The sequence below is a fragment of the Poecilia reticulata genome, linkage group LG9, assembly GCF_000633615.1.
Source record: "Poecilia reticulata strain Guanapo linkage group LG9, Guppy_female_1.0+MT, whole genome shotgun sequence".
Classification (NCBI taxonomy): Eukaryota; Metazoa; Chordata; class Actinopteri; order Cyprinodontiformes; family Poeciliidae; genus Poecilia; species Poecilia reticulata.
The window spans coordinates 32,778,758-32,793,565 of record NC_024339.1 but is presented as its reverse complement, the minus strand read 5'-3'; the positions used below and the strand labels follow the sequence as shown (position 1 = coordinate 32,793,565).

Genomic DNA, 14,808 nt, shown 5'->3' with positions numbered 1-14,808 from the left:
AAACACCCAGAGCAGGAATTTTACTGGAACATCCTGCAGTCGAACTTCAGCAGAGGAGCAGAAACAGTCAGAGAGGAAGGAGAAGATTTGATTTAACTAGACTTAGATTTTAAAACACTTTAATAGAAGTTTTACTTTATTCCTGAAACTGCAGTCCAACATCAACAGGTGAGTCAAGAAAAATGTTTTTTTTGTTCTCAAAATATATATGGTTCAAGAAACTGTTGAGATTATGATCTATTTTATTTAATTGATTTTTTAAATCAAAGCTGTCATTTTAAAAGTCACTGCCTTTATTAAAAGTTTCCAGAGTTATGACGCAACTCTAGAAAAATAACATAGAAGTTTTCAGCTCTGTTGCATTTTTACTGATTTATTCTTGTTAGAAGTTTTCTTTGTTGTTTTTCTGGTTAAAATTTTGCTTTTTATGAATTATTTATCTTTCTGGTTTTGGATGCTGTTTATCTGTTTTCTTACTTTCAGGCAGTTATAGTGATGCATAACCAGAGGTTGATGTTACATTTACTAGAGGAGCTTTTGGAAAATAACTAGTAGTGATTTGATCAAACTGTAGTTTTTACATGAGTTCAATATATCTGATTAGACCTGAACTGGATTCATGTGAATCACAGAATCCTGATCAGGTTAAAGTTATTTCCTTTCATTCGTAGATGATTTAACTCAAACTGTTGACAGATTTAGTTTTTCATTCAGTTGAAGCTCTGGTTGTTTTTCTTCCTTAAAGTTCCTGTTGATCTGGTTTCTGAACCAACTGACATTTAATCTTCATCTCTAAATATGAAGCCAAACGTCTTTCAGAGCCAACTGGTTCCTCCCAGCTCAACATTGTGGAAGAACTGGTTGAACTGATGATTTCAGCTTCCAGTCACTCAGTGGAAACTAAACTGGTCTCTATTGGTAAATGTTGCAGTCAGACTGGAGACACATTGAATCTGATCAAACAGAAATAAACTACATCATTTAGAACCATAATCGTCTACAAAACATGACATTTACATCCAGAATATCAGAATGTTCATTTTTAATTACCATGAATATTCAGTTTAAATTAAATGATCATTTATGTGACCAACATGTTTCTTCTGACTGGCAGTAATATTAATGTTTTAGATTGGCCTAGTTAAAGTCCTGACTTCAATGTGACAGTGAGGTAAAGATTAGGGTGATGGTGAAGAGGCCTTCCAAGCTCCCAGAGCTGCAGCTCATCACCAACGATAAAAACCAGAGAAAACATTAGAAACGGTTTGATGACTTTAATACTAAAATAATTTTTTATTGATTATTCAGAAGGTTATGAATAATTATTATTGTTGTGTTGGATTATTTTTGTTTCTGAATGTCAAACTGTACAAACTTCATCTCAACATGTAGTTGTTTTTTTTCCCCCCTCAGATATTTTACTGTCTCTGATGGGAACCTGAGGTTCTGGTTCAGGTTCTGGTCGGGTCGGGTTGGGTCGGGTCGGTCCAGTGTGGCAGAGTGACATCATGGCTGCTGCAGAACCTGGTGAGATTTTTGATTGCTGTCTAAGTTGAAATGTGGATTAATGTTTATTTGGTTCATATAGAAACATTTTTGTTTCATGTTTTTGGGTTTTTACAGTAATTAGATGAATTGATGTGGAAAAGATTGTAAAAGTTTCTTTGTTGTAAGAAAAGATTCTGTTTTTAAAGCAATATGTTTATTTTATGTGTTTTAAAAAGAGGAAATGATTAAAGGCTCTAAACTCATCAGTGACCTTCATTAGTTTGTTCAGCCAGTTTCCATTTTGGGTTCAGGAAAATGGATCTTTGGACCGGTCCGGTTCTCCTCTGTTCTGTAAAATTAATCCTCCAAGACAGTTTGAATAGAAATAAACATTTGATTAATTATTTTTGTTAAAGTTTCACAAGCAGATATTTGTCAATCTGTCTTGCTTTCACATCAATGTTTCCTGGTTTTAGTTTAATTCTCTCCTGTTTTTCTGTGTATCAGTTATTAAACTGATCTGAGTTTCAGATTATCAGTTCTAGGCTCTGTTTGGTTTCTGGAGAAATGTAGATGTTTGAATTATTTTATTTTTATTCACTCAGTTTTCTGAACAAGTTTTTTTTAATCTTTTCAGATCTGCAGCCTGTTAAACGCAGCAACAGCCTGGAACTAATTCCTCCTTCCAGTGAGTTTAACTGATTTAATCTGATGAGAAATAAAGATCAAAGTTATTAAGATTAAAATACTGAAATCACATAAGAAAATTAACTCAGACTCTTTGTTGAGAAGATCCAGTAATGTTTATTTAATAATATTCTTCTAAAACAAACATTCAGCATTTTAAACATTATAGTTTGGATCAAATTATCTTAATATTTTTTCTAAAAGCCTGAAATTTAAATTTACTGTAATAAAATATTACTGGATCAATAAATTTAAACTTTTTTTTCTTTGTGATCTGAATGCGTTGAACTATTTTAATTGTTCATTTCATTTCCAGTGTCTGAGCTCAGACTGGTTCTACTGGGAGGAAACAGGTTTGAGAGGAACTCAGTGGGGAACTTCATACTGGGATGTGATGGATTCACCAGATCATCAAACACCTATCATAAGATTTATTTTTCACTGAAAAACAAACAAATATCTGTGATCAACACTCCAGATGTTTCGTTCCACACAGCAGAAAAACTGACAGATTTCATTAGAATATGTGCTGAACTCTCTGATCCTGGACCTCATGTCTTCCTGCTGGTTGTTCAGCCTGAAAGTTTCACTGAATATGAGAAAGATAAGATCTACAGAATCCTTCAAGGCTTCAGTGATCAATCATTTGATCATTCATTGGTATTGATCCTGAAGCCCAGGTTGATGTCACGCTTCCTTTTTCAAGATCCTATAATCTCCAATCTAATTAAGGATCTGATCAGAAAATGTAGCTACAGATGTTTAAAGATGGAGGAAACTGAACGTGAGCAGCTGCTGATTCGCTTTGGACAAATTGCTAAAGAAAATAATGAAAACCATGTGAGACATAAAGAGTTTGAAGAAGCAGCAGCGACTTTACCGTCAGACGATCAGGCTCAGAAACAACCAAGATCCAGACCTGCTGCTGGTAAGAACAGGATTCAATCTGATTCTGTAGCTCTATGTTCAAAGCTTTTAGAGAAATTAAAATATATTTCTCACATCTTTTCCCAGAATCCACTGTAAATTATTTAATTCCAGAAATAAATTGTTAAAAAAATTGTAGTTGCTATTGAAGATGAAGAAACGTCTTGTTCTATTTTCTGTCCCACACTTAAGAAAATCTGTTGTAAAAAGAGTTCACTCTAATCCGTCTTTGAAACCCAGATCCAGTTATTATAACCACCAGATTAAAATCAGAAACATGACATTACAAACCAGGCAAATGATCAATTTAAAATGTTTTTATCTGAGATTCTCCAGGTTAAACTTCCTTAGTTTTTAGTCTGAAAAGGTTCAGACAAATTTATTTAAAGTTCAGGACAGAAAACTTCCACATTGAACTGTTACTGTTTCAACAATGATTGTGTTGATTTGTAATAATTTTAATTTGTTTTGTTGCAGTTAAATCCAAAGTAGATCAGACTCTGCCACCTTTAAACCTGGTTCTGTTTGGTCCAARTGACCCACTGAAGACATCAGCAGCCAAAGCTATTCTAGGTCACCCAGATCTTCCTTCAGCCTCCAACTCTTCAGAGTGTGTCAGAAASCAGGGAGAGGCGTTTGGACGTYGGGTTTCTCTGGTGGAGMTGCCTGCSTTGGRTGGAAAAGCTCAGCAGGAAGTGATGGAGGAATCCTTCAGGTGTGTCTCCCTCTGTGACCCTGAGGGTGTCCACGCCTTCATCCTGGTCCTACCTGTGGGTCCCCTCACTGATGAAGACAAGGGAGAGTTACACACCATSCAGGACACATTCAGCTCCAGAGTCAATGACTTCACCATCATCCTCTTCACTACAGACTCAGATCCTGAACATCCAGATGTTGGTAACTTTATAGAGAACAAGGACATCCAGGATCTCCTCCAGATCTGTGGAGGAAGATATTTAGTTCTGAACATCAGAGACAGACGGCAGATTGAAGGACTGATGGAGACGGTGGAGAGAAACGTTTCTGAGAGAGAGAAAGATTCATCTTATACAACTAAAACATTAGCATGGGGCCAAAGAGACGATAAAATACAGCTACAGAATAAAGGTAAATATTATGTTAATTTAATTAAGATATAAAAGAGTTTTTTTCCAGTTACCTACATGAGTTTAGTTAATTCTGCTTTTCTTTTATTTCTCCTGTTAGATATCTTTTTTATAGAAAAATTAATATTAATTTCCACTATAATATTTGTCTTAATTATTCGTCAATTTTTTTATTTTACAATCTAACTTGTCTGAGGTTCAGAGAAAGTTGAAAGCAGTAAAACAATCTCTTTTTCTCTGCCTGACATCAGAAAATCTCAGGATATGACTGAGCTGTAAAACTATCAGCTTTCTGACAGTGAAAAATAATTTTCTCTTTTCTAAATAAGTTTGAGAAAATTATCTATAAAATCTTCACTACAACAGGAATGATTGAGCAAATCAGAAGTTTTCATCATAACTTGATTCTTCAATCAGTTCCCTGTGAGGTTTATGTCTAATAATTTTCTAATTAATCTTTATTTCTAACCCAGATCCTGAGCAGATCCCAGCAGCAGATTGTCTCCGGATCGTTCTGATGGGGAAAACCGGCGGTGGGAAGAGTTCATCAGGAAACACCATCCTGGGATGGAAACAGTTTGAAGCTAAAGTGTCTCAGCAGTCGATCACTAGAAACTGTCAGAAAGCTCAGACTGAGATCGGAGGTCAGCGGGTCGTTGTGGTCGACACTCCTGGCCTGTTTGACAACACGCTGACCGCTGACCAGGTGGACGAGGAGCTGCTGAAGTGCATCAGCCTGCTGGCCCCGGGGCCACACGTCTTCCTGCTGGTGCTGCAGGTCGACAGATTCACAGAGGAGGAGAAACAAACTTTGAGACAAATGAAGAAGGTTTTTGGTAAAAACTCTGAAGATTTTACTCTCATTCTGTTCACTGGAGGAGACAAACTGCAGTACGAGGAGAAAACGATAGAGGACTACCTTAAAGAGGGACGTGATGAATCCTTTAAGAAGGTGATCAGAGACTGTGGAGGAAGATATCATGTTTTTAATAACTATGATAAACAGAACCGATCACAAACCAATGAACTGATCCTGAAGATCAATAACATGGTGGAGAAGAACAGAGGAAAATGTTTCACCAGCGAGATGCTGCAGGAGGCAGATGCTGCTATTCAGAGAGAGATGAAGAGGATCCTGGAGGAGAAAGAAGAAGAAATGAAGAAACTGAGGGAGGAACTTCAGAAGAAACACGAAGAAGAAACAGAATCACTGAGAAGAAAAATGGAAGAACAGAGAGAAGAGATGGAAAAAGAGAGAAAACAGAGAGAGAAGCAATTTAAAGAGATGGAAGAAAACAACAGGAAGGAGCGAGAGCAGAAAGAGAGAGAACAGAGAGAAAGAGAAAAGGAAGAGAAGAAAAGAAAAAAGGAGGAAGAACGACAAAAACATCAGTGGGAAAAAGAACGACAAGATTTAGAGAAAAAGATCAAACAGGAATCAGAAGAAAAGGAAACAATCGACAGAAAACTGGAAGAGATGAGAAAACAGATGGAGGAGAAACGAGACGCCTGGGAGACGGAAAGAAAGGAGTGGTGGGAAAAACGACACCGAGAAGACGAAGAGAGACGAGAAGAACTGAAGAGACTTCATGAGAAATATGAGAAAGAGAGAGAGAAATATGAAAAGCAGAGGAGAAAAGATGAGAAGAGGAGGAGAGAAGAGGAGCAGGAAGAGAGGAAAGAACTAGAGGAAAAATATCAGAAACAACTGGAGGAAGTAAAGAGGAAGTTTGAGGACGAAGCCAGAAAACAAGCAGAAGAATTAAATGAGTTCAAAGAAAAATACAAGAAAAATTTCTGTGTTCTGATGCAAAAACAAGAAGAAACAAGAAAAATGAAGGAAAAACAGCAGAAAGAAAACAGAGAAAACCTTAAAGTGAAACAACTAAACAGATGAAACATGTTTATGATAAATGTGATTAAAATAAATGAAGCAAAGAAACAAAAAGCAAAATATTCCAGGAAAATTACAGTGTAACACATCACAACTCCCTGAAGATCTTTGGTTTCAGTAAAGTTGATCAAACTATTTTAGTTTCTTTAGATCTTTACATTTATTTTAATCAAAGTGAACTTTGTTTCAAGCATTGTACTTTATTAAAAATCAATATTCAATAATAAATATTCCAACATTACTGCAGCAGCTGATTAGCAGAAACATCAGTTAAAATAATGTAATATTTCCATTTTATTAATTTTCTTCAATATCATATCAAGAATTCTTCTTTTGTCTTTTAATTTTTGTGGTGGATGTTTTACAATTTCTCTTTTATAAATGTAGCCATTAATTTACAAACATTTTGACATGAAAGTCTATAAATAAATTTTTTTATTGTATACTATTTTCCAACTGTTGTATCAAAAATATAGATGTGAAATTATGAGTGACTTTTATAAAGTTGGGATTAGTATGGTTTTTATTACAGTGATAAAATGTTTTTAATTTTACAATTTTTTACAGGTGAAGTTTTGTCTTCATGTTACATGATGAGTTATTGGGAATCTGAAAAAGTTTTACTGAATGTATTTTCTGGTTGTGTTTGATTCGAAACATGGAATTTTAAAAAATAAAGTTGGTATCAATTGTTACTCAATGTGTCTTTATTAACGGTGTAACAAACACTTATTCATTTACGCAGTTATGGTGAAATAAATAATATTTTATTGATTGGATTTAAAATATAATTGATAACTCATATGTATTACCAATGTAATAAATAAAACAATTACAATAAAAGTCCTGCTTTTACTGGAAAGGTTGGGAAACATTGTAGTTATTATATGGAAACAGCTTTTTTGCTGATTTAGTTTTCTATCTTTGATCAATTTATTATCAACATACATTAAAACATTTCTGTCAAAACTTTATAGATATTATTTCTGACAAAAATATTAAGCTTTGTTAAATTATAAGTTCTCAGTGGTGAGAACAGATGTATGTTTATATTGACAGAGTTTAGTTGTTTGATTAGACATGAATAAACACTAGAGAGTAATTATATGAGAACAAAAGTTAAAAGAGTTTATTGCATATTATTGAAATGTATGACAATATAAATCTAGGTGTTTTGGGTAATTTCCTTGTCCCTTGGAGAAGATTTTGGGGGACCCACCAATACTTCCGTGGACTATTCACCCTTCAGTATTAATGTACTGTAGACTGTTTTGTATAATACACATGCAGTATCAGTCTTCTGGAAGATAAGAAGAAAGATGACACACACAAACTTTGCAAATACTGTAGCATTTGTTAAAATATTTGCCTGTTAATTTACCTTTAATCCTAGTTCTTGTGAATTTTGTTCTATATAGTCCATGGACCAGACAATTTGTGTCCATTTCAGGGTGGCAAAGTCTATCAATATTTTTTGAAAAGATACATGTCTCTAGTTAATATTTTTGGTATGATAGCCCTTCCAAAATGGTAGCTGAGTCATAGTTATCATCTCATAAAGTAAACAACCCCTTTGGAAAAATTCTTTTTTGAGACTGTATGTGTGGTTTAGGCTCCTGGTATGAGCATTTGTCAAAGGTCTATAATATAATGTTTGGTATCATCTTAAAGAGGACACTCTTGGCTTTCATTTAAATCAGGTTTTTAGTCTCTCTGACCAACACAGATGACACTAGAGGTCATTAAACCAAAAATAATACACATTTTTCCACACCTTTTGACCAAACTAGATTAATTTATTTTATCCCAGTGGCATCCAGAGACATCAGGGACACAAGAGTCAACAATTAAAAAACTCAACAGACTCTTATGCAGTGGTCCCCAAACTTAGGCCCGCCTCAACATTTGGACCGGCCCCCTGAACAAAACCAGAGAGAATTTAGATTTTTTTTCATATACCATATTTTCCGGACTATAAGCTGCCACTTATTTCCTAAGCTTTGAACCATGTGTCTTTTTAAATAGTTAAATAGTTTAAAATGCGGGATTTAAAACTGGTGACTTGACTGTAATGCACACTGTAGATAAAAACAGAAGTGGTAAAAACCACACCTAAAAGGCTCAAAAATCTCATTAAAATTTTTTAAAAACTAGTCAACCGTACACAATCTATAAAAACATGAAAAACACTCTCGGACAAACTGCAAAAAGGACACTCATTTAAAACCCCAGGACTGATGACCGATAAAAACGAGTTGGTAGCGATGGCTCCATGAAGGATCCTCCACTGAAGGTCACCAGTCCTTTACTTTATGGGAGGCTTGTACAAAGTCCTCCACTTTGGTTTTTATCCTCCGAGTTTGTTGCTCCACACACTGATGGGCCTTTTTTGGAGAGCTCTCTTGTTTAATGTCTTTACACAAGATTTGTACAGGACTTTCGGACTAGTTTTGCATAAGTCCATTTTTGACTCTGTAAGGTCCAGCAGGGGGCCACTGTCTTCTTCAAAATCAGACTTCAGGAACACGTCCGGGAACGGGTCAGTCTGGTCAGGCAGGCACTTTTCTTTGACGTATAGCTGTATGAGCCGCCTCTCCCCAATTGTCAGCCGCTCTTTCACCCATTCCAGGAAGTGTCGCACTAATCTGGCGGACCGGACCCCAAGCAGCGAGCCAACCTCCTGGACATTAGCGAGGTCCGGTCCAGCCACCCGCACCAGACACTGAAGGGTCACCGCCCTGGACCTGGACAATGCTTCAGTAAGGCCCGGCACACTGCTGTGCTGGACGTCCAGTCTTGATCCACACACTAGTGGTTCCACTAAAAGCCAATACAGGGAATCATGCGTTTCTGCCCTTTGCCATTTAAAAAGAGCACAGGATTTAAAAACACCTTGATAAAACTGAGGCAACTTTTTTAACTTTAAAAGACTAAAATCAGTTAAAAACAGAGCAGCATCCAGCCCCAGAAAATTAACACGTCTGAGGATACAGCTGGCCACGTCCCTCCACACAGGAGATCCTGTCAAGTGTTTCTGTAAAAACTGTAAACGAAAAGTAGCCGTTCTGCTGGCCAGGTGGACAAGGCCCCGGCCCCCCTCCTTTCTTGGTAAAAACAACACAGACTGTGGCACCCAGTGTAGACCGTTCCAGAAAAAATTTACCATCTCTGACTGTATTTTGACAATAAACCAGATGGTGGATCTAAAACAGAAAGTTTGTGCCACAGCTGCGATAACACCAGGTTGTTTAAAACCAGCACTCTGCCTCGATAAGACATCTGGAAGTGGAGCCACTTCCACTTTGACAGCTTAGTTTTGATTTTCTGCTTGACATTTTCCCAGTTTTAGATTACAACATCTTTGCTGCCTAAAAACACACCAAGATACTTAAAACCATCTCTTTTCCAAATGAGACCTTGAGGGAGAACCGGGAGCCCAGCAGACCACTCGCCCACAGCCAGAGCTTCGCTCTTGCCCCAGTTCACCCTCGCAGCAGACAAGACAGAGAACTTTTCTGTGATCTTGGTTAAAACATTCACATCTTGCTGATCTTTTATAAAAACAACAACATCGTCAGCGTAGGCAGATAAAACCATATTGTTACTAAAACCAGGTAAAACCAAACCATAAACACTCAAGCGTACTTTCTGGAGGAGGGGTTTCAGGGAGAGTGCGTAGAGCATCCCCGAGAGCGCACAGCCCTGTCGAACGCCTCTACACACCCTAAAAGTTGCACACAGGCTACTGTTGATCTTCAGTACACTCTCAATGTCACTGTTCAGTACCTGGATCTTGGCAATGAGACCCTCGCTGAACCCAAACCCCCTCATGGTTTTCCAGAGGAAGCTGTGTTCAACGCGGTCAAATGCCTGTTCTTGATCTAATGAAATCAAGCCGGTTTATAAACCCAATGAACCGGAGACCTCCAAAACGTCCCAAATCAGGTAGATGTTATCTACCATGGACCTGCTGGGGACGCAATAGGTCTGATCCCGGTGGATGACCTGCTCCATAGCCTTCCCCAGCCTAGTGGCCAGGTTACCCTTTTTGGGCAGCAGGGTGATGACCGCCCTGCGGCAGGATAAGGGGAGTGAACCAGTGGACAGACTTTCATTGTAGATGTAGAGCAGGTCTTTTGCCAGAATGTCCCAGTAGGCCTTGTAGAACTCCACGGTGAGCCCGTCAACGCCCAGGGACGTCTGGCCCTGCATACTGAGGAGGGCTGTGTGGAGTTCTTGGAGCCCGAGGGGGCGCTCCAGCTCGGAGTTGGTCTCCTCAGAGACCTGGGGTAGTTCGTCACAGAACTCCCGGAACAGTTCCTCGTTCTCCTTGTATTCACTGTGGAACAGAGAACGGTAAAACTCCACAGCCCTCTTTCTGATCTCACCTGGTTCACTCAGTTGTTGCCCTGTGTCCGACAGCAAGGAGTGGATCAGCTTCCTCTGCCCGTGCTTCCTCTCAAATCTGAAGAAAAAGCTAGAGGGAGCATCCATCTCTGTGATGTTCTGAACCCAGGACCTGACCAATACGCCTTGGACTTTATTCTCCAGCAGGTTTGCTAAAGTTAGCCTTTTAGATTTGAGAGCTTTAAGATGCTCTCGATTTCCTGTGGATTCACTAAGTTGTTCTAATTCCACGATATTCATCTCCAGATCTCTAAGGAGGGGCGGATCTAGCGGGGTGGCAGTTGCCCCAAATCAGAGCCTTGCCACCCCTGTTGCCACCCCCAGCTAGCGACAATGAATTCAATAAATAGTTATGGCAAATCGGACATTAAGCGCATGAAACTCTTTTTTCCCCGACAACATTGAATGCAACACAATGTAACCTGACACCTACTGCTAAGTAGCGGGAAGTGCGAGAAAAGGACAGAGCGCGAGGCAGCAGCATTGATGGATGTATATGTTACTGGACTGGACATTAGGTGATTTATCGTAAGTCACACATGCGCCATTGCTGTGGTGGTCAGGAAAATACTACAATCACGCAAAGAATCAGAACAACGGACACAATGTTTAGCAGTTAATTCAACCATAGATAATGGTAATAAGGGCTTCAGATTTCACATTTGACTAAAATACACCTCCCTTGAATGACATGTTCAACCTCTATCGAGTTTGGGGCGAAAGCTCCGAAGAGAAAACCCACTCCTGCACTCTGGGAGGTGTTGTGGCTTAAAACAAGCTCCCCCCTCCGCTCTCTGCCCCAGTCTGTTTCTATTGGTTGATCACTGTGTGTCTCTTGCAGATAAATAACATCAATTTTTTTTGATTCATAGTTTGATAAATCAAATCTCTCTTTTCAGTCTCTCTTGTCCCATTTAAATTCAAAGATGCTATTTTAAAAGAATCCATGTAAAAAGAGAGGCTAAAACTATGTACAAAAAAATATATATTTGAAAAAAAGATGCTACTTTGCTTCATTTTTACCTAAAGTTGTTTTCTGACCCTCGACATTAATTTATTCAATCTAAAGACTTCCGGATCTGTAAAACCTGATGTGACTTTATTTCTAATATGATAGCTTGCCAAGAAATAAAATAGTTTTATATTTGGGAGATATGTCTCAATTTTTACCCCCCTAAATCCTTTTGTTTGTTCTAGAAAAGTTTTGAAGATTTCAGCAGGGTATCTCGGTTCTTTAGTGTTCATTTTTAACACAGACACTTCACTGCTATCAGAGAACCAGCTCTCAGCTTCACTGCTATCCGACATTTAGTTTCTCTCGGCGACCAGTTTGCTAGCCTGCATGTACAGCAGTTGTCACATTTCTCCGTTTACTTTGCCTCTTTATCGGGGCTGAAGCCTCCAACTATATCACCTCCAACTCCATCACCTTCTCTGTCTCACCGGTCTCCCCCTCCACCGCAGCTCCTAAAACCAATTCTACACTTTTCTGTCCCTCATTCTGTCCGTCCACCTCTCCTTTCTTTTCCTGATCCCCACACACTAAATGCTGCTCATCACCCTTCACCCCCTCCTGCTCTCCCTGCACACCGTCTCTTTCCACCACCTCACCTACACTCTCACCACCATTCACCCCACCACCACACAACACCGTGCTCTCATCCTTTTCCACACACACACTCATCTTCAAAGCTTCCTCACCGTCCACTACTGATCCCTCAACACCTTCTGTCAATTCCTCTGCAGCGAGCACTTTCGCCATCACCACAGGTGCCCTCTCTGCACCGGCAGCAGGCCTTCCCGCTGCAGATTCCTTCGCCGCAACTGTGGGCGCCCCTGCAGCTGCCGCAGGCTCCTCCGCTGCGGCAGCTTCACCAGGTGGGCTTCCCACCTGCTCAGCAGCAGCAGGTTGCTGCTGAGCACTCGGTGACCAAAAGGGCACTTGGGGGCAAGGAGCAAAAAGGGCAGGTCCTCAAGCCCCCCCCCAGGCCCCATCTCTGCACGTGCCTGGACAGCTCCACTCATGCGAGCTGCCGACTTGATGAATCCATGTCCAATCATTTCTTCAACCTCCAAACAAACTTCCTTCACGCTGCACGGAGAACCGGCACCCACCTTGACGCCGTTCTTACGTGTCAGCGTGGAGAAAGCCCCACCACCAGACACCATGGCGTTGTAAGACGCCGGCCAGCCAGGCACGCCTGACAGCCACACCCGAACCCAAACAAAAACCCCTAAAAACGTGACAAACTAACACAAAACCACAACTAAACAATTAACATAAACACCAAGTGAAAAACTGTAAGAAAAAAACAAAGATATAGAAATACAATCGCTCTCTCTCTCACCTCGTTGAGATCCAGATCTCATTTTCAAAAGGGACCTGGGCAGAAAGTCTGCAACACGCAGCAACCTGATTACAAAATAAAACTAATTAATACATAAGCAGAAGTATGTCTTTTAGGCACCTATAAAGTGTGTTTAATGTAATATGTAGGCATACTCTTTAAGTACCTAAAAAGTATGAATTTTTAAGTGCCTTAATAATGTTTTTTTTAATTAAAATTGCATACAATTAAAAATTATAATCATGATGTAATGTTTAAAAAAGTACCCAATATATTATCAGAAGTGTGATGTAAAATCTTAATATCAATGGCATTAGCTCAAGTTCATACTCCAGACAAGATGGTGGCGGTATTGCACACTTTCATTTTTTTTTTTAAAAAGACCCACAAAGAGAAGAAAAAACTTGAACGCAGGGAAGATAACAGACGCTGTTCAAATTTGTCATTTTTACTCGCATAATATGGCCTTAAAAGTAAAGAGGGCCTTGACAATAGTTACTAATTTTGGTCAATTCAAGCTGGTGACGTCCGAGTTAGACGACAAGACAACTGGACAACAACCGATGGAAGTGAAATGTGTCACAAAAGGAGCCCGAAGGGACGAAGGCTGCTAAGTGTTGCTAGCTGGTGGTAAGTTTGATTATTAATTATCTTCATTTAATTATAAACAGTGCAGTAAAGATATATAATTTATGTTGGTTTCATAAATAATTATTTTATTGTGACTTGTATGATTATTACTAAAGCAATCATTCAGCTTCATGTTGTAAATGCATGGAGGTTGTTTGTTGCGACTTATACTTTAATTCATAAATTAACCTGGTTTTAATTAAGCTCCATAAGACAGAGAGACTTTGATATTGTGAGGTGGTTGTTCAAACTCGTTCATCAATGATTTTATCTTCAACATATGTTTGCAGTCTAACTAAGCCAATGGTTCTTAACCTGGGTTCGATCGATGAGTCGGTCTCAGGGGTTCGGCGGAGCCTCTGCTGTGGAGGTAAAGACACACTTGTGTAAAGTCATGATGACGCCCCGCTTTGCCATCACTTGCTGCAGAGGATCACGTTACATTGCTTAGCCAATCAAAGCTGCGGAGGAGCAAGGAGCTCCACTCTCAGCATGGATTTGAACTTGTGTCTTGAATTACTTTAGCAAAGCTCACAGTTTTTACCAAATTCTGTAGCTTGTGAGTAAAATTGGACAATTTTATAATGTCGGCAATAAAACAAAATATTTGAATTACCTTGGGCATCTTGTGTAATTAATCTTTCCATGTAATTTTAGCCTAAAACAATGTAAGTGCTGTAGTGAAGTTATGCATATCATGTACAAAATATGAATCAAGACTTGAGTAATTAAATTGTACTTTATTTGCAATAGCAGTAAATAAAAAAAAGTGTAATTTATTTACATTATTTATTAGTAGTATATTTAAAATATATTAAAAGTATATTTTTAATATAATTCTGACAGAATTAGTACACTCAATTTAAAAATGAAGCTGTTGAATATTACATTTAAAAGTATACTTTAATTATACTAAGTACAACTTGAAGTTGTTCCAAAAAAGTATTTTGAAGTGTACGAAGTATACTAAAAGTTGTAATTTTATACAACTTAAGTACTGCTAAAGTATACTAAGCACAAAATTAGTAGTTCCAAAATAGTACAATTTACGTACATCAATCAAAGTATGTGTGACCAGCAGGTGGATATCTTTTTTTTAAAAGTGACAAGATGCACCCAAACACAGATTTATCAGTGCACAATATTTTATTCAACAATTCTTCTTTAAAACAGTTTTTAAAAACGAGGCTTCAGGCCTACTACTCGGTCCCTGGAACAAAAGGAACACACAAGGAAAAAAGACAGACAAGTTCAATTATTCCAAAGGAAATGAAACAAAACATGCATTGCAAAAGAAATTGGTAAATCAAACAATGAACCT

The 14,808-nt window shown here is 38.5% G+C and overlaps 1 protein-coding gene across 1 annotated transcript in view; it reads left to right on the top strand.

The window, feature by feature from the left end:
* LOC103470790 (GTPase IMAP family member 8-like) overlaps positions 1-6,105 on the top strand; it is a 10,178-nt gene extending 4,073 nt beyond the window's left edge. The window contains 3 exon segments of the mRNA XM_017306545.1: positions 2,492-3,103; positions 3,580-4,245; positions 4,682-6,105. Of these exon segments, the coding sequence (XP_017162034.1) occupies positions 2,492-3,103; positions 3,580-4,245; positions 4,682-6,105 (2,702 nt within the window).
* Positions 6,106-14,808: the final 8,703 nt, after the last annotated feature.